Source organism: Phocoena phocoena, chromosome 14 (assembly GCF_963924675.1).
Source record: "Phocoena phocoena chromosome 14, mPhoPho1.1, whole genome shotgun sequence".
NCBI lineage: Eukaryota > Metazoa > Chordata > Mammalia > Artiodactyla > Phocoenidae > Phocoena > Phocoena phocoena.
In genome coordinates this window covers 53,347,003-53,374,657 of record NC_089232.1, presented here as the reverse complement: position 1 = coordinate 53,374,657, position 27,655 = coordinate 53,347,003, and the positions used below count along the sequence as shown (strand labels likewise).

General features: G+C 52.1%; 1 protein-coding gene across 1 annotated transcript; it reads right to left on the bottom strand.

The window, feature by feature from the left end:
• Nucleotides 1-19,844: 19,844 nt before the first annotated feature.
• On the bottom strand, nt 19,845-22,890 carry SIX2 (SIX homeobox 2). Its single transcript, XM_065891223.1, has 2 exons — nt 22,331-22,890; nt 19,845-20,175 (listed from the first exon to the last, which is right to left on the bottom strand). Exons 1-2 carry the CDS (start codon nt 22,888-22,890, stop codon nt 19,845-19,847), a joined length of 891 nt encoding a protein of 296 aa, XP_065747295.1.
• Nucleotides 22,891-27,655: the final 4,765 nt, after the last annotated feature.

The following is a 27,655-nucleotide window of genomic DNA, read 5'->3' as shown; positions in this document are numbered from 1 at the left end:
GTTTGCAAACCAGGAATGTTAAGTCGCCGCCTGGGACTCCCCTTCTCAGTATTTGGGGCTTTGATAGCGCTTAGGACAGCTAACTAACCCCGACTCACCTTCTCCATACCGCTGTCCTCCCAATACCTGCAATATTGATGATTCTTCATCTGAGCTTCATAAACAAACTTGTCAGAAATACTTACTGTCTTAGATCTCCTGGAGCCCTGAGGAAGAATTTGGGCAAGTCCTAACTATGCTCTCCATCACCTAAAATTCTGGAGTTTTCTCCCTAACACCCCAAGTCTCCTTGTAGAGAGATCTGCCATCCAGATGTAAAGCTTCCAAAATCTACCTGTTTCCTTGGCAGAGAGATGAAGAGCTTGGGCTAGGAGAGTTTTGTGATTCTACAGTCCACAGTCCCTCCCTCCCAAGGTGGTCTGTTCCACCATTTGGTAGCTCTGATTTGTGGGAAACACTTTACTTATTGTCTGGTTATCCTCTGCTGCATAACAGCTACCCCCAAGTTTAGTGACTTAAAAACACAATCATGCTGGGGCTTCCCTGGTGGCGCAGTGGTTGAGAGTCCGCCTGCCGATGCAGGGGACACGGGTTCGTGCCCCGGTCCGGGAAGATCCCACGTGCCGCGGAGCAGCTGGGCCCGTGAGCCATGGCCGCTGAGCCTGCGCGTCTGGAGCCTGTGCTCTGCAACGGGAGAGGCCACAACAGTGAGAGGCTCTCGTACCGCAAAAAAAAAAAACACCCAAAAAAACAAACAAACAAAAAAAACCAATCATGTTGACCCTCCTACACTGTTGGTGGGAATGTAAACTGGTACAGCCACTATGGAGAACAGTATGGAAGTTCCTTAAAAAACTAAAAATAGAACTACCATATGATCCAGCAATCCCACTCCTGGACATATATCCAGAGACAACCATAATTCAAAAAGATACATGCATCCCAATGTTCATTGCAGCACTATTTACAATAGCCGAGACATGGAAGCAACCTAAATGTCCATCAACAGATGAATGGATAAAGAAGATGTGGTACATATATATACAATGGAATACTACTCAGCCATAAAAAGAATGAAATAATGCCATTTGCAGCAACATGGATGGACCCAGAGATTATCATACTATGTGAAGTAAGCCAGAGAAAGACAAATATCATATGATATCACTTATACGTGGAATCTAAAAAAAATGATACAAGTGAACTTATTTACAAAACATTAACAGACTCACAGACGGAAAACAAACTTATGGTGGGAATTCCCTGGCGGTCCAGTTGTTAGACTTGGTGATTTCACTGCCGTGGCCCAGGTTCAATCCCTGGTCAGGGAACTAAGATCCCGCAAGACACTCAGCACGACCAAAAGAAAAAAGAAAGAAAACAAACTTATGGTTACCAAAGGGGAAAGGTGGGGGGAGGGATAAATTAGGAGTTTGGGATTAACATATACATACTACTATATATAAAATAGATAATCAACAAGGACCTACTGTATAGCACAGGGAACTCTACGTAATATTCTGTAATAACCTATATGGGGAAAGAATATGAAAAAGCATAGATACATGTATAACATATAACTGAATCACTTTGCTGTACACCTGAAACTCACGTGACATTGTAAATCAACGATATTACAATATAAAATAAAACTTAAAAAAACCCCAACAACCATGTTCTTATATCTCACGACCTTGTGCGTCAGGAATTCAGAGATCACGTTCCTGGCTGATTCTTCTGTTCCATGTGGCATTGACAAAGGTCCTGTGGTGGCATTTAGTAGGCTGATGGGCTGGTCTGCAGGGTGCAGGGCAGCTTCTCTTGTATGTCTGGCTGGAAGACTGGGCTGGGCTGGGCCTGTCAGAGCCCACGTGGCCTCAGGGAAGCGGGGCTCCTGATACCAAAGCTCAGAGCTCTGCAAGTGAGGGTTCCAGTGATGAAGGTGGGAGCTTCATGGCCTCTTACGACCCCTTGGAAGTCACATGATGCCCCTTATACCATATCCTATTGGTTGAAGTAGTCAGAGTCCTGCCCAGGTTCTAGGGGAAGGGAGGCAAATTCTGCCTCTTGGTGGAAGAGGTGTAAACAGATTTACCACAGTGTTTTGGGAATTCCCTGGCAGTCCAGTGGTTAGGACTCTGCATTTCCACTGCCAGAGACCTGGGTGCAATCCCTGGTCGGGGAACTAAGATCCCCCGAGCCAGGCGGTGTGACCAAAAAAATAAAATTGTTTTTGCCACCATGCTTTGAAACCACCACACTTTTTGAATCAAAATTAGATTTTCTAAATCTGCCTCTAGTTCTACACTTACTACATCTAGTCCTTCTTCTCTATTCAAACTATTCTCTCTTCAATTCACAACATAATCCTTTGGGGTGAGACAAGAAAATAACAGAACTTTCATTCATATTTTAGTTTTATCTATACAATTTAAAATGGGGCTTTACTAATAGTTCATATATAAATTGAGGCTGGTACCCACCTTTAGGTCATGTTTCAGGTGGAGACATGTTACCTGCTGTATACAAGATACCCTGAGGGAAGAGTTGATGTTCCCCAAAAGGCTTGTCAGCGGGGCCCTTAATCATTTGTCTTGTGTTACAGAAGCGCTTGACTCCCAGGATGATCATATCTAGATTTAAGGAAGCTACCCATGCCCAGATGGTTAAAGAAGCTCAAGAGGATTTTGCAAGTAATCTTTAGGTTGAAAAACTAAACAATTAATGCAAGCAGAACAATGAAAAAAAAAGGAAACACCAGTGAGATAGCACTACACACCTGGTAGAACGGCCAAAATCCAGAACATAGACAACACCAAATACTGATGAGGATGTGAAGCAACGGGAACTCTCATTTCTTACTGATGGGAACACAAAATGGTGCAGCCACTTTGGAAGACAGTTTGGTGCTTTCTCACAAAACTAAACATATTCTTACCATTTGATTCAACAATCATGCTCTTCGGTATTTACCCAAAGGAGCTGAAAACTTATGTTCACGTGGAAACCTGCACACAGATGTTTATAGCAGCTTAATTCATAATTGCCAAAACTTGGGAGCAACTAAGATGTCCTTCAATGGGTGAATGGGTAAATAAACTGTGGTACATTCACGCAGTGCATTATACAGCATTAAAAAGAAATGTGCTATCAAGCCATGAAGAGACATGCGGTAAACTTAAATGTATATTACTAAGTGAAAGACGTCAATCTGAAGAGGCTATATACTGCATGATTCCAGGTATGTGACATTCTGGAAAAGGCAAAACTATAGCAAGAGTGAAAAGATCAGTGATGACCAGGGATTGGAGGAGGCGGACAGGATGAATAGGCGGAGCACAGAAGATTCTCAGGGCAGTGAAACTACCCTGTGTAATACTATAATGGTGGACACATATCATTATACATTTGTCCAAACTCATACAAAGTACAACGTCAAAAGTGAACTCTGAACTATGGACTCTGGGTGACAATGATGTGTCAGTGAGGGAGGCTATGCGTCTATGGGGGCAGAGAGTATATGGGAAATTTCTGTACCTTCTGCTCAATTTTACTGTGAACCTAAAACTGCTCTGAAAATACTCTGTTAAAAATATATATTCTGTGGCTTCCCTGGTGGCGCAGCGGTTGAGAGTCTGCCTGCCGATGCAGGGGACACGGGTTCGTGCCCCAGTCCGGGAAGATCCCACATGCCGCGGAGCGGCTGGGCCCGTGAGCCACGGTCACTGATCTTGCGCGTCTGGAGCCTGTTGCTCCGCAACGGGAGAGGCCACAGCAGTGGGAGGCCCGCGTACCGCAAAAAAAAAAAAAAAAAAATATATATATATATATATATATATATATATATATATATATATATTCTAATGGCAAAGCAGGCACTTGTTCAGTGACACTTCATCTGATGACACTTCATCTGGTGACACTTCATCTGCCATGTTATGGAGTAAAAACAATGATATCCTAATCGGGTTAGACAAGGTCAGACCAAAAAATCCAAAAAAACAAACCAATCAAACTTATCAAGGCTATTTGAAATATGAATTTGCATCTACTATTGTTATTGATGTCCTGTTAAAAAATAAGATTTTTTAAATGCTATAAACAATTCTATACCTCATTCAGTTCAAATTATTTTTATATGCTTTATAATGTACAGAATATAGTACACAATATATTTAAAATACACAATGGAACAGGCGCAAATGTTTTTATCCGATGCAGCACGTGAACAATAACTTTTAGACCAATGAAATGTATTTCCATCTTTGCATTAATTTAGCAAGCTTTTATCAAACATGTACTACATGCACATACTATACAAATACTAAAGATACAAAAAACATGTAAGGTCTTTGCATTCAAGCATTTTGGAAGGGAAGGGAAGGTATGTAAAAAAAGTAGTTGGAGTGAAGGGACATGATGGAATTGTTTACAAAATACTGCGAGGCACTCTAGTAAGCGTAGGTCAGTTGTACCTGGGGGAGACAATCTTGTAGGTCTTCACAGAGGAAGTGACAATATGATCTGGGGTCAGAGTGAAATCCTCACCTCTGCAGCCAGTGCATGATGGCAGACACTTGCTCCACCTCTTCCTTGCTGGCCCTTCTCCAGCTCTGTTTTGGCTTCTGGGCACAGTGATCAATTTTGCACACAATGTCCCACAAAGAGGGAAGGAGGACATTTCCAACCCCCTTCAAGGTGACATTTGAAGCAAGAGCATGCACCCCATGAGGGTAGGTCCTACATCTGGCACGTGTTTGCAAACTGGCACTGGGTATGATGCCTGGCACATCAGAGACTCTTTTTAAAAATAATTTATTTATATTTGGCTGCATTGGGTCTTTGCTGCTGCGCGCGGGCTTTCTCTAGTTGCAGCGAGCGGGGGCTACTCTTCGTTGTGGTGCGCAGGCTTCTCATTGTGGTGCCTTCTCTTGTTGTGGAGCACGGGCTCTAGGCGCGCGGGCTTCAGTAGTTGTGGCACGCGGGCTCAGTAGTTGTGGCTCGCGGGTTCTAGAGCACAGGCTCAGTGGTTGTGGTGCACGGGCTTAGCTGCTCCACGGCATGTGGGATCTTCCTGGACCAGGGCTCGAACCCGTGTCCCCTGCATTAGCAAGCGGATTCCCAACCACTGCGCCACCAGGGAAGCCCCACATCAGAGACTCTTGATTAATGTTGTGCAACTGAATTGTACTGAACTTCTCAACTAGACCAGCTCATTGGTTAACGTCTTCGGAGAGTAGTTAACAATAATCCCTGTGCCTTTGCCTTCAGCTCCCTAGCCCACAAATTTAGGTTATTATCCACCCTTAGTCTGTTATCTGCTCACCTCAGTTTACCTGTCACTGGTCTGCCCACTCATGTGCCTTTATGAGATGTTCCTGAATTTGCTTTCAACCTCTGAATCCTTCACTCTCTAGGAGAGCACAGTGTCACATGCAAACCTAGAGATTTCACCATGATCCTCCAGATCATTTATAAAAATGAGGTAAATAGTTTTGGTATTGATCCTACAGTTTGGGAAGGGGATAAGGTCAACGTTCTCTGTTTTCCAATAGCTCAACACCCACCCCCCACAATTGCTATTAAGGAACATTTGTGGATTTTTTAATCTCTTTGTCGGTTCCCAAACTCTTAGAGAGTGCCAGCCTGAGAAAAGCCTGAAATAAAAGTGAGAACATATCCAGTAGCCTCCTGAGTCCAGACAAATTCATCTAGGCATAGGAGTAGCTGAAAAGTTTCTTCATTTAGGTGGCCGGGCTATGCTGAACTTATGTTTTCTCAATACCCTCTGTGGGGACAGCATGTGCTGGAGAACTAGGAGTCACAACTTCTCAGTTAAGCCACTTCATTGCCTTACTTCATTGCAATACTTTGAATGGAGTCATGCAAGTTTTCTGTACCTTTGTGAAATAGGCATGGTCAGAAAATACAACACCTCAGAGAAATATAGAAAGAATAAAAGCAAATTACAGACGTAAAAGGGCCATAAGGTTCCAGGAAGGAAGATTATACTCTTTGAATTTGGAAAGGTAGTTTTTAGTTAGAATTAGATATTACTATCGGTACATGTGTCAGAAACCCAAGAGATTAGTAGCTTAAATAAAATAGGGGTTTATTTCTCTTTTATATTAATGAAGTCTAAAGTAGGAGGTCTAGAGCCAGAATATCTACTCCAAAGTCATATTAGATTCAGGTTCCTTTTGTCTGACTGCTCCACCAACTTTAGCATGTTGCCTCATGGTCTAAGGTGGCTGTGCTAGCTCCAGCCATCACATTTACATTCCTGTCAGCAAGAAGGAGGAAGGGAGAAGAAAGGGATCCTCTTCCTTGAAAAACACTTCCAGAAGTTTTCATACAACACTTCCAATAATATTCATTAGCCAAAACCTAGTTACGTGGTATATCTAGCTGTAAGGGAGGCCAGAAAATGTAGTCTTTATTCTGGGCAGCATGTGGCCAGCTACAGATTGTGGGTTCTATCATTAAGAAACGTGTGAAGCTAAATAAAGGGAGCCAATAGCAGACTGTGCTGAGGTGGGAAGGTACAGTCCCTTACCAGAAAGAAAATGAAACTAATAACCTATCCGGCTTACACACAAAGTACTAAAGAGTGTGAAAAATAATTCTTTCCTTATTTTTTTACCCTTGGGTCACCTAGTCAGTCTACCTTGAGCTCACCTTAGACAGTCATCAGGAAGTGTATTTGTCAGGGTTCTCTAGAGAAACTGAACCAAGGGAGGCCTTATCACACATAAAAAGATTTAGTTCCCTCTGGTAATCACTGCTCTGTTCTCTGTATCTACATGTTAGTTTTTATTTGTTTTGTCTTGTTCATTTATTTTATTTTTTTGCTTTTTTTTATATTCCACATATGAGTGAAATCATGTGGTATTTGTCTTTCTCCATCTGACTTATTTCACTTACCATAACACCCTCAAAGTCCATCCATGTTGTTGCAAATGGCAAGATTTTATCTTTTTAATGGCTGAATAATATTCTATTGTATACATATACCACATCTTCTTCATTCATTCACCCATTGATGGGTACCTAGGTTGCTTCCGTATCTCGGTATTGTAAATAATGCTGTGATAAACAGAGGGATGCCTATATCGTTTCACATCAGTGTTTTGGGGTTTCTTTGAATAAATACTCAGAAGTGGGATCGCTGTATCTTATGATAGCTCTTATTCTTTGAGGAACCTCCATGCTGTCTTCCACAGTGGCTGCACCAACTTACATTCCCACCGACAGTGCGGGAGGGTTCCCTTTTCTCCACCTCCTTGCCAACACTTGTTATTTCTTGCCTTTTTGATAACAGTCATTCTAACAAGCATGAGATGATAATTTATTGTGGTTTTGATTTGCAACAGAAATAACGTTTAATCAGATACCTGGCCATCTTGTGGCCCAGTCAAGCTTCACATAAAATTAACCATCAGAAGTCCACCTCTTATTAACTTGGCATATACATCTCCTTAAACCATACTTAATGTGCAAATAAAGACAATAACCAGGTCATAATTCCAAACATGATACAACTACCCTGAGTACAATGAAAACACACTAACCCCCTCCCCAGAAGAGGAGGAAAAGTCCTTGAGCAATGTTTACTCTTCTCCTTGATATCCCGTAAACTTAAATACTATGGTATAAAATTAATAATATGTAAATACTATAATGTAAAGTCAATACATCTTACGCTACATGAGAAGGAAATAAGAGAGGAAAAAACCCAAAGATATTTGCTTAATATATATGCATATATACACACAAATATAATCATAACAAAGTAAGGAGGAAATAGTCTTGACAATTGCAGTCCTCATTTCTGTAACCAGTCACATAGTTGTAGCTTGTATTTATAATTGCCTTCTTCCATTACCCATTCTGTATTCCCTTTGCCTTCAGCAAGGACCTCAGCTGGTCATAGTTCTTTAACTGGTGGTGTGATTCCTGAAGGCTCTGGGCCATTAGTAGTCCTGCCTGGTCTGGGTTGTTGCAGTTTTCCGTTGACCTTAATTATGGGGCATGGTAATAGTAAGAAATGCCCTAAGGGATCTCCTGTATCCCAGACATACTTTGCATTACCTCCATAGTGCAGTAGCAGTCCAGTTTCCCCTTGGTAGTCAGGACCAATCACCACAGCCAGCACAGTGACTCCCGTCTTTGCCTGCTGACTCAGAGGCATGGGAAGGTGGCTGTCTTAACTTCCAGTTCAATGGAATCACTGCTGTGTCTCCTGGTGGAAGCATTTCTCCTTCTGGAACTAAGAGCTCTAGGCCAGCAGAGCATAATGTGGGAACAGAAACTTTCCTAGTGGGTCACTAGGGGGAATAGTGAGTTGTGCCATTCCCACGTCTACTCCTTGATTCCTGGACCTGTGAATCCTGGCTATGGGAGAAATAGCAGCATATATTGGATGCTGATTCAGAGCATATACAGCTTTCCTGGGAACCTTGCCCCAGGCATGCAAGGTATTGCCACCCAGCTGGTGCTGTAACTAAGCTTCAAAAGATCATTCCACCTTTCTATCAAGCCAGCTTCTTCGGGATGGTGTGGGACACGGTAAGGCCAGTGAATCTTATGAGCATGGATCTGTTGCTGCACTTCTTTTGCTGTGGAGTGAGCTCCTTGATCAGAAGCAATGCTGTGTGCAATACCGCGATGGTGACTAAGGCATTCTACAAGCCCATGGATGGTGGTTTTGGCAGGGAAGGTAAATCCATATCCTGAGTAAGTGTCTATTCCAGTAGGAACATTGTTGGTGGGAATGTAAATTGGTGCAGCCAATATGGAAAAGAGTATGCAGGTTTCTCAAAAAACAAAAAATAGAACTACCATATGACCTAGCAATTCCACTCCTGGGTATATATCTGAAAAAACCACAAATTCAAAAAGACACATGTACCACAGCATTCATAGCAGCATTATTTACAATAGCCAAGATATGGAAGCAACCTAAGTGTCCATCAAAAGATGAATGGATAGGGGCTTCCCTGGTGGCGCAGTGGTTGAGAGTCTGCCTGCCGATGCAGGGGATACGGGTTCGTGCCCCGGTCCGGAAGATCCCACACGCTGCGGAGCGGCTGGGCCCGTGAGCCATGGCTGCTAAGCCTGCGCGTCCGGAGCCTGTGCTCCACAACGGGAGACGCCACAACAGTGAGAGGCCCGCGTACCGCAAAAAAAAAAAAAAAAGATGAATGGATAAAGAAGATGTGGAATATATACAGTGGAATACTACTCAGCCATAAAAAAGAATGAAATTTTGCCATTTTCAGCCACATGGATGGACTTGGAGGGCATTATGCTAAGTGAAATAAGTCAGACAGAGAAAGACAAATACTGTATGATATTTGTCCTCTATCCACAGGACAAATACCGTATCCACATTTATATGTGGAATCTAAAAGATACAATAAACTAGTGAATATAACAAAAATGAAGCAGACTCACAGATACAGAGAACAAACTAGTGGTTACCAGTGGCGAGAAGGAAGAGGGAAAGGGCAAAATAGGGGTAGGTGATTAAGAAGTACAAACTAGGGACTTCCCTGGTGGTCCAGTGGTTAAGACTTTGCCTTCCAATGCAAGGGGTGCGGGTTTGATCCCTGGTTGGGATCCCACATGCCTCGGGGCCAGAAAACCAAAACATAAAAGAGAAGCAATATTGTAACAAACTCAATGAAAGCTTTAAAAATGGTCCACATCAAAAAATCTTTAAAAAAAAAGAAGTTCAAACTATTAGGTATAAAATAAGCTACAACGATATATCGTACAGCATAGGGAATATAGCCAATATTTTATAATAACTATAAATGGAGTATAACCTTTAAAAATTGTGAATCAGTGTATTGTACACCTGTAAGATATAATATTCTACAGCAACTATACTTCAATTTAAAAAAATATTCTTTGTCCTTTGACAGTTTGATTATAATATGTCTCACTGTGGCTCTCTTAGACTTTATCCTACATGAAGTTTATTGAGCCTCTTGGATGTGTAAATTAATGTTTCTCATCAAATTTGAGAAGTTTTTAGCCATTATTTCTTGAAATATTCTTCCTGCCCTTTTCTCTCTCTCCTTCTGGAACTCCCAGTATGCATATATTGGTATGCTCGATGGTGACCCACAGGTCTCATAGACTTTATTCATTTTTCTTCATTCTTTGCTCTGTTCCTCAGACTGGGTAACTTCACTGGCTAATTCTTTCTTCTGTCAGCTCAAAACGGTTGTTGAGTCCCTCTGGTGAATTTTTCATTTCAGTTATTGTGATTTTAAACTCCAGAATTTCTATTTAGTTCCTTTTTATTGTTCTGATTTCTTTATTGATATTCTCTGTTTGGTGAGACATTGTTCTCATGCTCTCCATTAGTTCTTTAGACATGGTTTCCTTTAGCTCTGTGAGCATATTTAAAATAGATGATTTTAAAGTCTTAGTTTAGTAAGTCAATGTCTAGGTTTCTTTAGGGACAACAACAAAGTAGGAGGAGATTGGCTTTGCATCAGTCTTAGATTGCCTACCTAGATGTTAATGTGTGAGAGAAATAATCTTCTATTATGCTTAAGTCACTCTTATTTGGGTTTTTTTCCATCACTTCCAGCTGAACCTTACCCTAATTAATACACTGCAACAGATGAGGAAATGAGGCCCAGAGACGTGAACTGACTTGTGGTCTGTAATGTAGGAGTGGTATCTCCACATGTATTCCTCACCACAGAAAAACCAAGATAAGCAAGACAAAAAACAAAAAACAGTACTCAAGTCATAATAGTAAAAAAATAATATATAGAGAGATATATAGATATATAGATACATGAAAAAGGAAAATTTACAGAATACAGATTTCTCTGTTTTAAAATCACTGAGGATTGACTAACCATACAGAATCAGTAATTCCTTTTCCTGGAATTTCCTCCATTTCCCAGTTTCCCTTGCAGCTGGGTTGGTGAAATGACAAAGTTACCTCCAATGGAATACAAGTGGAAGTGATGTGTACCATTCCAAACCTGTCCCCCACCCCACACCCCCCATGCCTCTCTTCCATGCTTCTTACCCACCTGGCGACCAAATGCAAAGGACTCTAAGGGTGGAGCCACCTGATAAGGAAGCCTTGGTCCCTGAATCACCCCGCGGGAAGCCACTTGTTTTCCAGAAATACCCCACTGGACTGTTATGTGGATGAGAAACAAGCCCTTGTTTTGGGATTTATTTGTTTGCAGCCATACCTAATACAGTCTCTTTTCCTGCTCTTTGCCTCAGCTCCACCTGCTTGGAAGTTGGCCTGTGTTGGGTAGACTCTGAGCCTGAGGAAGACTTCTGTTGCCACAGCTACTAGATATGGTGACATTTTCCTTCTTTCTTGGACTCAAGTTTGGTGCCCAACACAGCCCAGCTGCCATGGGGTGATGTGGCACTACCTGTTTGTGCCTCCCTGCCCCCTCTTGGTTCCTGGTCTCTAGGGATGGAGGCACTGCCTAACCCCTGAGATTGTGTCTTGGCTCCAGCCACTGTGGACATTCATCCTTGCTCTGAAGTCATGTCTATTTAATATTCCTACTTAACATTTATCTGCCTTTAGGGTGACTGCTTAACTTAGTTCTTTATAGAATAATAAGTAAATGATAAAGTGACCGACTTCATCTACAACTCTGAACAGACACCAGCGTCTAGTCTTTCCGCGTAAACAGAACTCTTGACTCTCTTCCCATTTTCTCCAGCTAAAAACACCTACAGCCCTTTGGGGACCACCCACAAAATTCAGTATTCACCTGCTGAGGAAATCTCTGGCTCACAACTCATTCGCTGGGAGCCTTAACTGACAGGTCTTGAGCCCAGTGAGAGAGCACACTTCTAGTTCTCTTCTCTGCCCTCTTCCCTTGGGGAAGGTATGGAAGCGGCCTGTTAGAAGAGACCCGTTTCTCTCAGTGATTAGGCATTCTTTTTAGTGATTTCAGGGATGGGTTGTTCTGATTTTGAGGTACGTTTACTTTAAGTCTCTATAGCAGCATCCAGAGCTCCATGATGGCTGCCATCTCTCTGCATCACTCCCCCAAACCCAGGGGAACAATCTCTACTCTTTGGGCTGGTTTGGTATCTGATATTTCCCCCAAACTCAAGAATTCACCTCGGGCTTCCCTGGTGGCACAGTGGTTGAGAGTCCGCCTGCCGATGCAGGGGACACGGGTTCGTGCCCCGGTCCGGGAGGATCCCACATGCCGTGGAGCGGCTGCGCCCGTGAGCCATGGCCGATGAGCCTGCGCGTCCGGAGCCTGTGCTCCGCAAGGGGAGAGGCCACAACAGTGAGAGGCCTGCGTACCGAAAAAAAAAAGAATTCACCTCAAGGGACTTCCCTGGTGGCTCAGTGGTTAAGAATCCGCCTGCCAGTGCAGGGGACACGGGTTTGATCCCTGGTCTGGCAAGATCCCACATGTCGCGGAGCAGCTAAGCCCGTGCGCCACAACTACTGAGCCCGCGTGCCATAACTACCGAAGCCCAAGCGCCTAGAGCGCGTGCTCCGCAACAAGAGAAGCCACCGCAATTAGGAGCCCGCGCACCGCAACGAAGAGTACCCCCGCTCGCGGCAACTAGAGAAAGCCCGCGCGCAGCAACGAAGACCCAACGCAGCCATAAATAAATAAACAAATAAGAAATTAAATAAATAAACTAATAAATTAATTAATTTTAAGAAGTCACCTCAACAACAGAGTGCAGAGGAAAGAGCCTCTGCTAACTTGGGTCTCAGGAAAGTCACATAGATCACTTTCCTTAGGCTCCCATCCTCACCTGTCAACTGGGGAGAAGAATTCCTTTCCTGCCTACCCTATACAATGGTGAATATTAAATGACAGGAAGTTTTTGAAACCACTGACACCCTGCCGAGTACCATATAAACACTAGGATTACCTATATTGTTTTGCTTTTAGAAACTACTCAGCTTCACCCTTTCTGTTTCTAATCCCCTCCATCTCCCTTACCCCACCCCATCAGGGTCTGGCTCTTCCCTCAGGAGGAGAAGGGAGGAGTGATTCACACCTCCTGGTTGGCCTCCTTAATTAAGCCTAGCTTCACTCTCCGACCACTCCCTCTCTTCCTTCTCCTTGGACCAGGTGACCTCCCTCAATAGTTCAGGCGTCTCAGGGCAGCTTTCCAGGGTCGCCAATGGCTCTGCCTCCGGACAATAGGGTATTTCATACTCCCTGTCTTGAAACTGACAGAATCACCTAGCTCAGGTGGAATCTGAGCGCTTGTACCAACTACAGCTCCGCGGGTGGAGAAGGGAATGGGGGCTTCCGGTGGGGCCGAAGTGTGTGTGTTGGGGGTGGGAGGAGGGAGTGGGGCGGGGATGGGCCCCGTGTGTTCTGGTCTTTGCAGAACAGTGTCTGGGCTGCCCCTCCTTTCTGACCTCCTCGCACCGCAGCAGTAAACCTGTGTTAATTGAACGATGCTTTATTTACTGTCCACCAGACAGAGAGCCCTGTCCGCAGCACAGGAGTGATGGGGCTGGGGGTGGGGGGCCGGACCGAGAGGAGGGCGTCCCACCCAGGACTCAGGTCTCAGCCCTCAGGATCCCCGAATCAGTCTCATCTTCCCGAGCAGAATGGAGGAGACGGGGTCGGAGTCTCAGGAGGGCGAAGACGGAGGCGGCAGCAGGGTCCCAAGGGTCCCAAGGTGCTATCTTTACTATTGAGTAACCCGCGCTGGGCGAAATCCGCTTCTTGGTACCCGACGGTGCGTCAAGACTACACCGTAGAGCGCAAATGAGGGAACTGGGTAATTACGCTGATGGTTGCGGAGATAAACGCTCTCCCCCGACTTCAGCGGGTCACTGAGGCTTTGAGCTCCGCTGCCGCAGCTCGCTCCGGAGCCAGTGCTGGTTCCGAGTTTCGCATTGCCCTCGTGCTGCCTCCGATCCCCGCGGGAGTCATCTGCGCCCGCCCCTGCCACCCGGGGCCCCGGGACTAGGCGCCGCTCCACTCCCGGGCACCGCGCTCGTCTGCAGCCGGTACCCTGGGAAAACGTGCGCTGAAGACTCACAGGGACCAGGTTCAAATGCAGGTCCCGCCGCTGTAAACGTGTCTGACTCTGGGCAAGTTCCCGAACATGACTTCTCAGTTTCATGTACCAGTAATAATAGCTTCTTTGTGTGGCGGCTGTGAGAATTAAACAGACACCAGGTGTGTAAAGTGCCTGATGTGGAGTAAGCGTTCACGAAATGGCAAGTATGACCTGTTACTCTGGGGACCACGAAGTCACCATCGAGCTGCATCTCCACGGCCCGGGGCAAGCTACCCGGATAATTCTGCCAGCAATGAGCTTTTGAACTAGTGAGAGGTCCTGGCTGGCCAGCCAACACAAACCCTTGGAAAAGCCCTGAAGGAAGGCAGTCGAGGGCCTGCAGCTCTGCAAGCCCCACCACCGCGTCTGCTCTTGCCTTCCTGTCTGACCCATCATTCCCTTTATAGGACCTCAGGCGGCTGGTCTGACTCCCGGGCCGGGGCAACCGAGGCTACACTCCGCCCGGAGACTGCAGAGTCCCAGGCATGGGCTGGTCGGGCCTGAGTGCCCCGAGCCGGGATGGCTACAGAGTTGCGGACAGCGTCATCTCCCGCGGCGCGTCCCAAGCCGCTAGTTCAAGGGCCAGAGGAATGAGGCTGCCCAGTCCCTTGGTCCCCTTGCTCCCCTGTGCTCAGGCCCCAGAGCTTTGCGTCATCTCGAGCAGCGCGCGGGTCCCTTGTCCCGGAAAGACGGTCGCGCTGGGCCTGGCATCGAGTGCGCGGCTGGGTCTGCGAAGGCCTCGGCTGCCAGGAGCCGCAGAATTTCTCCTTGCAGCCCGCCAGAGTCCGAGCGGGTGCGCGCTACTCAGAGAGCGAGGAAGCACTTGGTACTCCGGGTGGGCCGGGCCACTGGTAGTTCTGGATTTATCCCTGGCAATGGCCAGGGCTGCTACCGTCCTAAGCAAGGCGTCCTCCTACGTGTCCGCCCTCGTGCCAGCCTATGGGGTTTGTGGGTCCTCCAAGAAAGGGAGCCTTTGGGGCAACTAGGGGCGCCTGTCGGGCCTCGCAAGACGCGCTTTCTTCAGGTGCATCCTCACGGTCTTGCTTAGACTCTCACCTGGTGGGGGAGCAGCCCTGCTGCTGAGATCGAGGGGGAAACGGAGTGGAAAACTCGCGCCACTGGAGGGCACCCAATCTGATCCTCTCCTCTCCGATTCCACCCCACAACCCAGTAGAAACATTTCCCGCGTTACAGCTGTACAGGAACCCACAGAGTTTCGAGAAGAGACTCCTGCAAGGCGACTCTGGAGGCCTTGACCCTGACACAGGGACTGGAGACCTTTCCGGGCTCCACTGCGCGGCCCCCAGCAGCAGCGACCCAGAGACCCTCTTTTCCTCCCTGCTCACCCTGCCCGCGTCCAGCAGCGGCTCCAGGAATCGAATCAGGAAAAATCCGGGCAGGGTTGGGTTCCCGCGGCACGAGAGGAGAGGCTGGTTCTCTTCCAGCCCCAGGCGCCTCCTTTACAAGCCGCATTCCGGGCTCCTCCGAGTACCCTGGTCAGCTCACCGGCTCACCCACACACCTCTGGACTCAAAAAAAGCCACGGTCTCAATGCACACGTCGGCCCCACCTATTCACACCAGCGCGGTTTTTCACCCTATTGCATGCACACACTCTCTTATGCCTTCTCACATCTCCCAGTACATCCTCACGCACTGGGTCGCTTCCCTCTCCAGCATCCCTAGGCAGCTTCTAGTGCCCAGGGTACCCAAGCTGTAGTGCTGGAATGCGGAACACGAGAAAATGAAGGGGCCCAGTCAAGAGCCCTAGCCCTCCTCTGTCCTTCTCCACCTGCCCCTCAATACAGAAACATTCACAAGTTTCCTGTCCGGAGGCCCGGCAGCATCCCAGCAAGAGGTGGGCACTGGTGGAATCCAGGAGGCCAAATTCCCTGTGTCCTGACTCTGGTGTCCCCACTCGGCTGGTCCCTGCTTTTCTCAGGGGCCAAAATGGTGTTAAACAGGGACTGGGTTAAACTGAGGACCAAGTAGACCGGTGTTCTCCCCAGATCTCCCTGGCTCTGTTTAACCTTTTCTTGTGTGGCAGGGCATCACCACCTGCTCCTTAGGCCACTCCCTGGAGATGTTCTTCGCAGAAGGGACACCAGGTCCAGGCCTGCCCTGAAGCCTGGAGAGGGGTGCTGAGTGCGGGGTGAGGAAGGAGACTGCGTGGGGAGCACAGCCAGCCCTCACGCTCCCGTCTGCCTTCAGTAGCCCTTGGCTTTTACAGCCCCGAAGCAGATAAGCCGACCAGCTGCCCTCAAGGGCTGGGTTCTACCTCCTTCATTAGGGTTTTACCTTGGAGGGTACGTGCGTATGGGACCTGGCTGGGAATAAATGAAAGGTGAACATGGTCAGGGAAGCCGAGAGGGAGACTCCCGCTTCTAGCTGCTGCGTCCCTTCAGGTGGCCTGAGCAAAACTCTCGGCCTCAGTGGCTACTGGCAGAGGGGAAGGATGACAAGTCATTGGGAACACTGTTTGGTGAACACCGACGGGGAATAGCTGCATTCACCTGGCAACATCTGTGCAAAAGTTACGTCCAGTTGGCGTGGTAGGTCTAGTGGAGTGTGGAATGGAGGACTGGCTTGTATAGATTTATACAGTGGGTGAGTAGCTGCTCGGGTTTATTTTCAGAACGTCTGCATAGTTTCCCCTTTTAAATAAATATTTTCGGAGTTAGCTTTCCAAGGGGGAGGGAAAGAGGGAAGCTGCAACAAGTAGCGCCACTAAACCAGAATACAGCTCCAGGACAGGCACCCCGCCCCCTACTGGCAAGTGAGAACTCCCAGCAAACTCCATTGATTCCACCTGGACCGCTGGATCGAGGGTGGGGTCCCTGACCGTCTGCAGCCTCGGGTTAGGACCGTCTCTTTTCCTGGGCCACAGCTGCCTAGAGCCAAGGCCTTCCCAGCCAGCCGGGCTTCAAGGCTGTGTTCTGGCCCCAGCAGGTCCGTGGGCTGGGACGGGCTGCTCGCTGGGGCACCGGTGGGAGGGTGGGTTTGAAGGCTTCTGGGGAGAAGCAGAGGTTTGTGTTTGTGTGAGTACAAGGAGGAGGGAGGGGCTCATTTGTGTAGGTATCTCCCTTTCATCTGTGCAGGGGAGTGTTTCACCTGAGTGCCTGCGTTTGTGTGTCTGTAAAAATGGGTTGAGTGTCTATGTGTGTTTGTGTGTGTGTGAACATATGTGTGATGGAGTATGATATTTCCCCGTGTGGCCACAAGTGTGAGTGGGTGAGTTTTTGTGCTACCCACAGTGCCCGGCACAGTGAATCGAATGATAAATGTGTACGTGTCCTTGTGAAAGTTGGTACAGAGCCTGTTTGCCTGTGATTGTGAGTGCAGAAAATAGGAGGCAGGTAGGGGAGATGTGGGCTCCAGGGACTACTGTTTCCTCCCTTCGAGAAGTAAGGATGGGTCTGTCGGCTCAGCTCCGCTGACTTGAGGCAGCTTCTCGCTCCCTTGAGTCTCTCTGGACCCTCAGACAGTAGCAGGCTCTACACCCCGCCAGTCAGGGAGGGTGGGGCCACTCGGGCCCAGGATGACCTGAGTTGTCCCCTGAGAGCACAGCCTCCAGGAGAGGCCACTGGAGCTGCCAGGACTGCACTTCCTCTTGGGGGTGCAGGGGCCGTGGGGCTCTTGATGCCGTCTTACGCTGCTAGGGATTCCCTTGACCCCCACGACTGCACAGAGCTTACGCTGAGGCAAAGCCTCCCTCTCCAAGTTAGCCCCCCCAGCTGCCCGCGTCCCCGAGGGTCTCGACTGGAAAGGAATCCTTGATATTTAGAAAGTCCGCGCAGAAGTGCTCTCCGCGAGCGCTGATTTCACCAGCGGAAAGCGCCGGAGAAGTCCTGGAGCTCCAGGATCACGGGGTCAGAAGAGCGCCTCCTCCCCTCCGTCCCTTCCCACCCAGGGCCGGTCGGAAGCGTCCGGGTCGCGGAGGAGTAATGTGTATGGTACCAACAGCCACCGAGACCTGAGACGGAAAAGCCTCAACTTTCTCCTCGAGGAGTCCCGCCGGCTTCGGACCTGCCTGGACCGGCTTAGACTTGTCGCTTAATGGGGAGGGGGCTGGCTCCCCGAGAGGGGAGGGGGCGCCGCAGGTCAATTTACAGCCGCAGAGGCACCTACGCCGCACCACGCACGGAGGTGCCTCCTCCGTCCGCTTGTTCCCATTTAGAACACGCGCCCGGCGCGCCCGGCTCCCCGAGTGTCCCGGACTTCCCTTCTCCCCAAGCCCCTTCATCTCCACGCCAAACCAACGGATTTCTGAGCGTGGAGACCTTCGTTCCACGGCTACACGCACGACCCGGGCTTCGCGGCTGGACCAGCGGCTGCCCTTTCGGCCAGCGAATCTGCCCAGTGCGTCGTGCCTGGTTCTGGGGATGGCGACCACCGCTAAGGCGTCCGCCCTTCAGGAAACCTCCACGGCCCGACTTGTTTCCCAGCCTTGGCATGTCCAAACACACGTAACCACGTTACGCACACAGCCTCTCATTTCCTACCCCCATTCCCAGGTGAAGAAAGAGGCAGGTGAGGGCACTGCTCGGCTGGTGGGGGGAGAGGAGTCCCCAAGAGGGACAGGCCCCTTCCCCGCTCCTGCAGGGAGCTTCCCGGACAAGAAAAGGGGCAGAGTGCTTTGGGGCAGGAGGTTTCAGAGTATTCAGCCCCTTCACCTTGCGACTCATAAACGTTGTGTGTGGGGGAGGTCGCCTCCCGGTTTCTGGGACTCATGGGGTTTCGCTGCCCAGAACGGTCCACCCGGGGTGTCGAGTCCCTGTAGGGAAATGAGACACAGCTGCACTCCCGGCTCGCGGGCCTCGTGGTATATATCCATATATATATATATATTTATGATTTCTAATTTTATTATAAAATAAAAGCAGAAATATTTCCCGAAGAACATTCACATGAGGACATAACAGGGAGATGGCAAGTCTGCGGCTCGGAGGCACGCTCTGCCGGGAGCACGGCGGCCACAGTCCCAGGAGGAAGAGGAGAGCGAGTGTCGGGGCCTCACCAAAGCAGAGGGGCAAGCGGCAGGGGGGCGTTCAGGGGCTTCCCTGCCGCCTCCCTTGCTCTTTCACTTAAGTTACTAGGCAGCGCTGACACCTGCAGCCCCCAGCTGACCCCGGGGGGAGGGCCTCTGGAGAAAGCCCGGGTTCAAAGGCCCTGTCTTTTCTTTGCTCTTCCCCCTCCCACTCCCACCCCCGTAAAGTGAGGAATGGGGGGAGGGCAAATAGACCGCCAGGCACGAGGAGAAAGACCGACGCGTACAGCCCGCGAGGTGCAGGAGGCTGGCGGAGAGGAGAAACCGAAAAACAGAGATAGAGTAATGGAAACCTAGCGAGAGATGGCAAGCCGGAAGTACAGCGGGAAACAGAGACAGTGCAGAGGAGGAAAGCAAGAAGAAGAAAGGGAAAGGAGAAGAGAGAAGAGAAGGGGAATGAGAGGAAGAAAGAGCAAGGAAGGCAAGGGAAGAGAGCGGAAGAGGAGGCACGGAGAGAGAGTAGGAGAATGGTGTATAATTTATTCCCTTCCCTGGTTCAAGACCCGGTCCCAGGCCTCCAAAGGATCTCCAAAGAAGCAACTTGTTGAAAATAAATCCCGAACAAAGACTAAACCAGAGAGCCATCCGCCCTGCCCGGGCCGGCAGTTCTGCCCGCTCAGCGCGCGGGTCTTTCAGTACCTGGTGGGGCCGCCGGCGCGGGGCACCCTCCGGACACGGTCCTTCTCAGGTCCCGAGCGACCAGCCCAGAAGGCAAGCGCGTCGAGGCAGGCGGGGCTCTAGGAGCCCAGGTCCACGAGGTTGGCCGACATGGGGTTGAGGATGGAGTCCTGCAGGCCGTGGTGATGCTGCAGTGGGTCCGAGCCGCCTCCCCCCGGCACGGGCACGGGCACGGCGCTGGGGCCCGGAGGGTGGCCCAGGCTGTGCAGGGACGGCAGCCCGGGTGGCGGCGGCGGGCTGAGCAGCAGCGCGGGGCTGGACGACGAGTGGTCTGGCGTCCCCGACGGCGTCTTCTCGTCCTCCGAGCTGCCTAGCACAGACTTGCCACTGCCGTTCAGCGACGCAGCCAGCGGATTGTGGCTGTTGGAGTTGGAGTTCTCGCTGTTCTCCCTGCAAGTGCAGGAGCAAAGCAGCCGGGTCAGCGGGGAAACCGAGGCTGCTCGGCGCCGCGTCGCCCTGAGCCAGAGCCGCCGCGCGCTGCCTGCGGGTGTTTTCGGTTTCTAACATGTTTCGCGGCCAAGCCTGGGCTCTGGCTCTTTCAGTCCCTCCAGACCCGATTTCTCTCTTATACCTTCTCCCTGTATCGTTTCTATCTCCCCACCTCTCCTGCTCTCAATCTCACGAATATCTTTCTGCTCTCCGTGTGTTCTGCCCTCCCTGCCTACCCCCACTGAGTGGCTAACTTTTCTTTTCCGGAGCAGAGGGGCAGGGGAGCAGGGTTCATTGGAGTTGTAGGGAACAGGGACAGGGAGGAGAAGGTGCCTGGGTTTTCAGATCACTCTTGGCTACTCAAGCCAGGGTTTGTTGCGGAGAAGTGGGTCCAGGAGAGTCAGGGACCCTAGACTCTAGGCTGAGGGTCCACTTGAGGTTGGGGATCTCACAGGTCCTCATCTCCCTTTGCTTTTCTCTGCTTGAGGGAAAACCCTGTCTGAGGGACAGGTTCCTGGAGCTAAGGGTCTTTTCCCTCTAGTTCCAAACTGGCAGGCCTTGTTAGGGTTTTCCTTGCTTGGCCTAGGAACGAGGCCCTAAGGATGCAGGACTCCCTTTCCCTGGTGGCACAGCAGAAACTTCAGCTGGGGGCCTGAAGCTGGGGTGTGGGGGGGCAGCTTCGGGGAGAAGAGAGAAGGAAGAGTGAAGGGGATTGCTAATCCTGGCCTAGACTTTTTCACCATACCAGAAACTGAGGGACTCTTCAGCCCTCACCTGGGGCCTGACCTGAGAACTTAGTTCTTCAGGACTCTGGATGCATTGTATTCTGGGGGGAGGGGAACCTCAGCAGGGAGAACCCACCTCCTGCCCTGTCTCTGACCGTCGGACAGCCCCTGCCCAGATTTGGAGGTTTGAATTCTTGGGTAGATTCTCTTTACTGGCTCCCCAGGGCCTTTTCTTTCTGTTTTCCTGGAAGGGAACTTCCCACAGGGCTGGCAGCTGAATCCTTACAACTGTGGATGCTCCAACCTCATGGTCTTAGAGACCAAGGTCAGCTTGAAGCCACCCCCCCCGCCCCCCCCCGAGTCCCACCGCTGATTCCACTGTTCAGCACCCGCACTCTGACCCTGGCCATTCACTCCGGGCGGCACACACCCCGTACCACAGACCCCGGGTGTCTCGTTTTGCTCTTACACTCAGGCTGATTCTGGTCCCACAGTCAGCTTCTCCCCCTCCAGATTTGGGGTTCTGAGGGGCCAAAGCCACAACGGCCTCATGGTCAACTGCAAGGCTAGTTCAGAAAGTCCTGGTTTCCCTGAGGACAAGCAACTCCCAGCCTTTCTGCTGCTCTCAGCTCACCCCAGACATACCGACCTACCTGCCAAAGAGGGTAGAGCCTGAGCAGAGAGGAGCTAAGGGCTTGGCAGGCCAGGGAAGGACTGCTGGGTCCAACGAGGCAGAAAAAGGGACATGTGTTTCTCTTCTCTCCTAGAGCTGACACTTCCTCCCCAAGCCTTTCACCTCTTGGTCCTTTCAATGCGCGATAAGACTTTCCCTATCAACCCTCCTATCCAGACAAGGAAAATTCTTCCAGGCCGCTCCACATCCACGTCGTACCAGGAAAGTTCCAATCCCAGTACTGACCCCAAATCACACGGCCTGTAGCTGAGTGAGGTAGACGGGAAGCCCTGAGAAGTGCTGGTGAATTCTCACAGGCAGTCTAAACCCCGCACCCCGCACCGCCCCCCCCATAGTCCTCACCAAAACCCTCTGTCCTCCGACCTTCGGAGGACTAACAGGCCTTGCCTGCTGTGCGCCCCGTGCCTGGAATCCAGGCCTACCGTCTTGCCTTTGTCCCGAAGGTCGCTGCTTCTCCACTTTTGCTCACAAGCGACCAGGGAGTTAGTTGACAACTTCCCGATTGCTCTGCCCGCTTTAGACAAATTTCGGATCACTTGGTCGCCCGCAAGCGCCGTCCGGGTCAGACCAGGCTGCAGCAGGGCCCTCGCTGGGACGAGCGGGCCCAGTTCAAGCCTCTTCAGTGGCTGAGTGGACGCCCTGGGACCCCCTCCCTCGAGCCCGGGGTAGCTGGCGCCGAAGTTCTACTTACTCGTACCTTTCCTTGGCCTCGGCTGCCCGGTCGCGCTGCCGCCGGTTCTTGAACCAGTTGCTGACCTGCGTGGTGGTGAGGCCCGTGGCTTCCGCCAGCTCGCGCTTCTCGCGGGGTGAGGGGTAGGGGTTGTGAGCGTACCACTCGCGCAGCACGCTTCGACTCTTTTCCTTGAAGCAGTAGCTGGTCTCCTCGCCGTCCCAGATGGAGCGCGGCAGGGGAAACTTGCGGCGCACTCGGTACTTGCCCACAGCGCCCAGGGGCCGGCCGCGCAGCTTCTCCGCCTCGATGTAGTGCGCCTTGAGCCACAGCTGCTGCAGCTTGGCGTGGTTGTGCGGCGAGAACTGATGGCTCTCCAGGATCTTGTAGAGCTCGCGGAAGTTGCCGCGGTGGAAGGCCACCACCGCCTTGGCCTTGAGCACGCTTTCATTCTTGTGGAGGTGCTCGCAGGCGGGCAGAGACCACAGGAAGCGGCCCAGTCGCTCGATGTTGCCGCCCTGTTGCAGCACCTCGCACACGCACGCCACTTGCTCCTGCGTGAAGCCGAAGGTGGGTAGCATAGACATGGTGCCGGTTGCGCCCGCCCGCGCGCGCCCTCAGCGCGCCGCGCGGTCCGGCATGGGCGCCTCCCCGCCGGACCGTCCGGGCCAAGAGGCGGGCGGGGGGGGGGGGGGCCCGGCCTGGCGCTGACTCCCGGAGAACTCCGAGTCACTGCAGGACGTCCCCGAGCCGGCCGCGGGTCCCGCGCCGCTCCGCGCCCCCGCCGCCCGCGCACTTCTCCTGAGTCCTCGTCCAAGCCCGGGGGCCGCCCGGGGCGCCGCTCCGCATGCTCCGCGCCCTCCCGCCCGCCAGCCGCTCCCTCGTTCGCTTCTCGCTAGCTCTCCCTCCCGTCTAGCTCGCTCGCTGCTTTTTTAATAATATTATTCTAAGCGGGCATGAGGCGCGGCGGCCCGCGCCCTGATTGGTCTGGTTATCTGACCCGGGGCCTGCCCGCGCCAGACAATAGTCGGAGTCAAATTATTCGCCATGGAGACGCTGTCAGTCACTGGTAACCCGAGCCCGGCGGGCCTGGCGGCTCCCCCCGGCCTGCTCCGCTGACAGATCGCCGGGCTCCGTGCAAAGCGTAGGGCAGCCCGAGACGGGAGCCGGAGGCGCTCCAAGAGCCTGGGAGGCGGAGAGGGCCGGGCAGAGGCCAGCGGCGGCGGTGATTGACGGGGCGGACGCCCAAAGAGCAAGGGAGGAGCTGGACCCGGGAGGCGGGGGGGGGGGGGGGGGGGGGGCGGAGTGGAGACGCGCAAAGAAGAAAAGGGGAGGACCGAGGTGGGGAGGGAAGAGAGGAGACGAGAAGGCGGAGGACGTTAAGGGGGTGCCGGGAAGAAGGGGAGGAGTGGGGTGGAGGGAGCCACGAGGGGGAAGAAACTTTGCCCAGCTTTTCGCAAGGCCGCGCCGGCTGTCCCCCGGGTCGTCACGCCGCTCCCGGGGCTGCTGTTTGCCGGGTGGATTCTGCCCAGGAGCTGACCAGTGGGGTGGGAGAGTTTGGACGCGTTAGGGCGCCCCTTAAAGATTTGGCTTTTCCTGCTGACAGTGCCCCACCCCCATCCTAGGAGTTCGGGACCCGCGCGGTCCGCGAGGGAGAGGGGGAGGGAGCAAGAGAGAACTGAGGAAAATTTGGCAGTGGCTACAGGCGGACGCTTGAGAATCTACTTCTTGGAGGATCCCGCCTTTCCTCCTTCTCTTAACCGGGCCGGCTGCCCCGCGGCCGGTACCGCCCGGCTGAGCGCTCTTGGCTCTTCGCTGGGCGGGGACTCAGACTTAACCCCACGGGTCCCACGGCCCGAGAAGCTCCCGGCACTTCCGTGTGGTCTCCACGGAAGTTGACTCCGGTGGGCAGCGCCGGTGGTCTGCCCATAGGGATGCGAGGGCAGGGAATCTAGGATGGTCTTGGCCCTTCTCCTGTGGGTGGTCGGGGAGGCAAGATCCACCACCTTCTGGCCTCTCAGCTTGGACTCGGCTCTGGCCAATTCCAACATGAGAACTGGGTCGCCGAGCTCCGGAATGAGGGGCTTAAAAAGGGGATCCTATTTTTTGCTTCTTTGTCACGGCGCGTGTGTAAACACGTGACGCTGGTTCTCTGGGAGAAGGGCAGGCGAGTAGGTGGGAGGGCTGGAGTGGAAGAGGGGGTGTTGCGGCTGTTTCTACGGTTTTGAAAAGCCCCGGGGTTAGCTCTTTCCCCGACTGGTCTTTCCCACCTCTGTTTCCCGTCTTGGCTCTGAGCTGTTGCAGGCTGGAGCCTCGCTGGCTCCCAGTGCCAGGACTCAAGCCAAAACAGAGCCCCGGCTCTGCCTTCAGCTTAAGACTGTGTAATCTGTGTCTAGGCCACATTTCTTGGTTCCTACCCCTTTAAATTTACTCAGAAGTTTGTGCTAGGAGCACTGGAATGCGGGTCCAGAACCCTGGGTTCAAGCTGTGACTTTGCTTGGTGTTTTTGAGCAAGTCTCCTACTTGTTCCTCTAACCCTTAGTAACATTTCCCAAAGTTTCCCCCCTGCTCTAGCATTCTAGACGTCCTATGGGGGACTTGCAGTCATGAAAGAGTGGAACCCTGTGATACTCCCTAAGACTTTTGCCTCTGGGGGCCTGTCCAGATGTATGGAGACCACAGGGTTATCAAAGTATGTTCCAAGCCAGTGGCAGGGACAGCTCCCTGCAGAATCTCAGGTGGCATGCTCAGAGCCTGCATCAGTCCGCTGAGAGGAGCCCTGCTGTATCCAGGCCACTTTATCCAGAGTCCCGTGTGCTGCCACACAGGGTTTGCCCCAGAGTCGGGCTTAGAGGACTCTGGAAGACATGAGGAAGTACTTACCCTTGGCTGCAGTGAGGTTCAGAGCCCACCTGACTCGTCCCAAGAAAGGGCAACCTACTCTTTCCAAGACCTCTTCCTCAGCCACGTGGTTAATGACTGGCAGGCAGGTCCCACGTCTGGCCATGGCGGTCTTACATCTTGGCAAGATCAAGTCCTAACTGTTGGGGAGCACCCTAGTCTGGTGCAGGTGAGTGGGACTGGTCAGTAACTTCCCGGTGTGAGACTTTGGGCCAGTTTATGGTCTCCACCTCATTCTCTCTATTAGATGAGGCCTGCGTGATCTTTCAGGTCCCTGTTGCTAGAATGAGTCTAAGAATACTAACCTTGAAAAAGCGGGTAAACTGCAGCCTCAGCCACAGCTTCCACTGGGAATATGCCCCTCCCTGGACCCTTGGAGCTTCAAGATTGAACTTCCTTCGGGACTGGGTCCTGCCCATGTTCAGCTAAGGCAGATTTTCTGGAGCTTCAGACTCACTGTCCCTTCTAGTGTTGCTCTCTTTGTGGCCTCTGGGTGCTGAGGCCAAGGGTCAGACCTGCCAGGAGAACCCACGTGGTACCTGCCATCTTGGATAATATAGTGTGTGCCATATGAAAAGAGTAAGCGCAAAAAACCTGTAACATCATTACTCAATGCATGGGTGTGTGTCCATATGCCACTAGTTCTGCCCTTCCCCCATATCTGTAGGAAACCAGTTTTAGCAGGTCTGGGCTAGAACCTTTTGCCAGCAGAGGCAGCTGAGCGCCTGCCCTAAAAAAGGCTAGGAGCTCAGCTAGGGTCTCTTTACACTCTGCAGCCCCCTCCCTGCCTAGCCCCCTTCCTGACAGCCTTTGCCACAGGACAGAGCACTTGGCAGGCATTTGGGTCCTCCAGGATTTGATAGATGCCAGCCTGACCCTAAGGCAATCTCAGCCCCAGGTTCCAGTGCTCAGAGCAGCTGCTGGAGAGGCCTGAGGGTGCCAGACACGGTGGGTCTACCCCACCCCAATCCAAGGAATCTATGGACTATGCAATCTGTTCCTCCCCTAAGACACTTGAAAGGCCTGCACAACTGGAAGCACCATGGCTGGGGAGGACAAAACTTTGTAGGCCTGTGGAAATTTGGGCTTTATTGAAATGTCTCCTTTCATCTCCAAAGTGGGCCTGGAGTCCTTTGGGACAGACTTTCTGGAAGGCAGCAGCAGGGGTGGATGGGTGAGCTTTAACGAGCCCACACTGACCCAATGCCTTTGCCCCGACTCTTGGTCAGGGACAGTCTGAGGCTGGGCCCCCGCAGATGGCACCCGTTGCCCATCCCAGGGGCAGCACATGGCCCACTCCCGGGACTTTTGGAGAAAGGGAGAAAACAGCGGAACCAACCTCGCAAGGGCTCCCCTGACTTTGGTTTCGGGCTTTTCGTAAAGAAGGGGTTGCTAAGGAGAAGGAGCTGCTAGCCGGCTATTTCCAACGCCAGCAGAGAAGGGGGCGGGGGTTCGGTGCCAAACCAGAGAACCAGACCTTTTCTTTTCTTTAATCTTTATTTTTCCAGCCTATAAAGATTGCAGAAATCCCCTGGGCAGACTCCGGCCCTGGCGCCGCCCGCCTCAAGCCCTCCCCGCCGTTCTGCATCTCTGGGGTGTCCCGGCCCGGGGGTGGGGAAGCAGGGCGCACCCGCCCGGAACCCGGGGTAGGCCGACCGCGGCCGCAGAGCCCTGTTCCCCCCACACTCGCTCCCACCCGGCCTCCCGCTTGGGCCTCACTCGCGTTTCGGTGAAAGCGGGGCTCCCGCCGCCGCCCCGCCGCCCCGCCTGCCCCCTGGCATTTGCGACCCCCAGCACCGTACGGTTTTCTGTGTTGGCCGACTTTTGGGGCAGGTCAGGGCGCGGGAATTCCGCGCGAAGCAATTCTCCGTTTTTGAAGACGGTTCCGGTGGCGCCCGGGGATACAGGGAACTGGGCTCCGGGTGGCCGCCCTCGTGAAACGGAGCGAAACGGTGCCTCGCCTGCGCCGCACGTGGCTGGCACGGTCCCGGGCCCCCAAGGGCCGGAGCAGCAGTGTCCAGCGGGGGCAGCCGCTGCCCCTCCGCCCTGCGGGCCTTTTGCCCCGGACCCATGCGGCGGCCTGGGCCGCCCTCAGGAGCAAACGGTTTGGAGGCCTCAGGCTCACAGGGGATCTGTTTATAAACGAAAAGAGCGAGAACGTAGGGCTTGGGGTCGGTCTGGAGGTTGGCAAACCCGGGAATAGGCCCGGGGCGGCGCCAGGACCGAACAGGACTTGAGACGGGTCCCCAGGTCCCGGGCGCTGCCCGCTTGCCTACGACGCCCGTTCCGGCTCGCGGCCTTGCGTCCCCGCCCGCGGTCACGGCTCGGTCCTGGAGCCCTTCGTACCCGCGCCGCGCTCCCTCCGGGGCTGGCAGGGGACGCCGGGCCCCTTTGCCTGGGAAGGGGTTGGGGACTGGGGGGCGCGGGCGCGGGCTTGGGGGATCGGGCATC

Excerpts from the sequence above, each read along its gene's own strand:
- SIX2 (XM_065891223.1), bottom strand. The coding sequence starts at position 22,890 with ATGTCTATGCTACCCACCTTCGGCTTCACGCAGGAGCAAGTGGCGTGC. Across the intron at positions 20,176-22,330 it reads GCAGCCGAGGCCAAGGAAAG|GGAGAACAGCGAGAACTCCA; the intron begins GTACGAGTAAGT and ends CTGCACTTGCAG.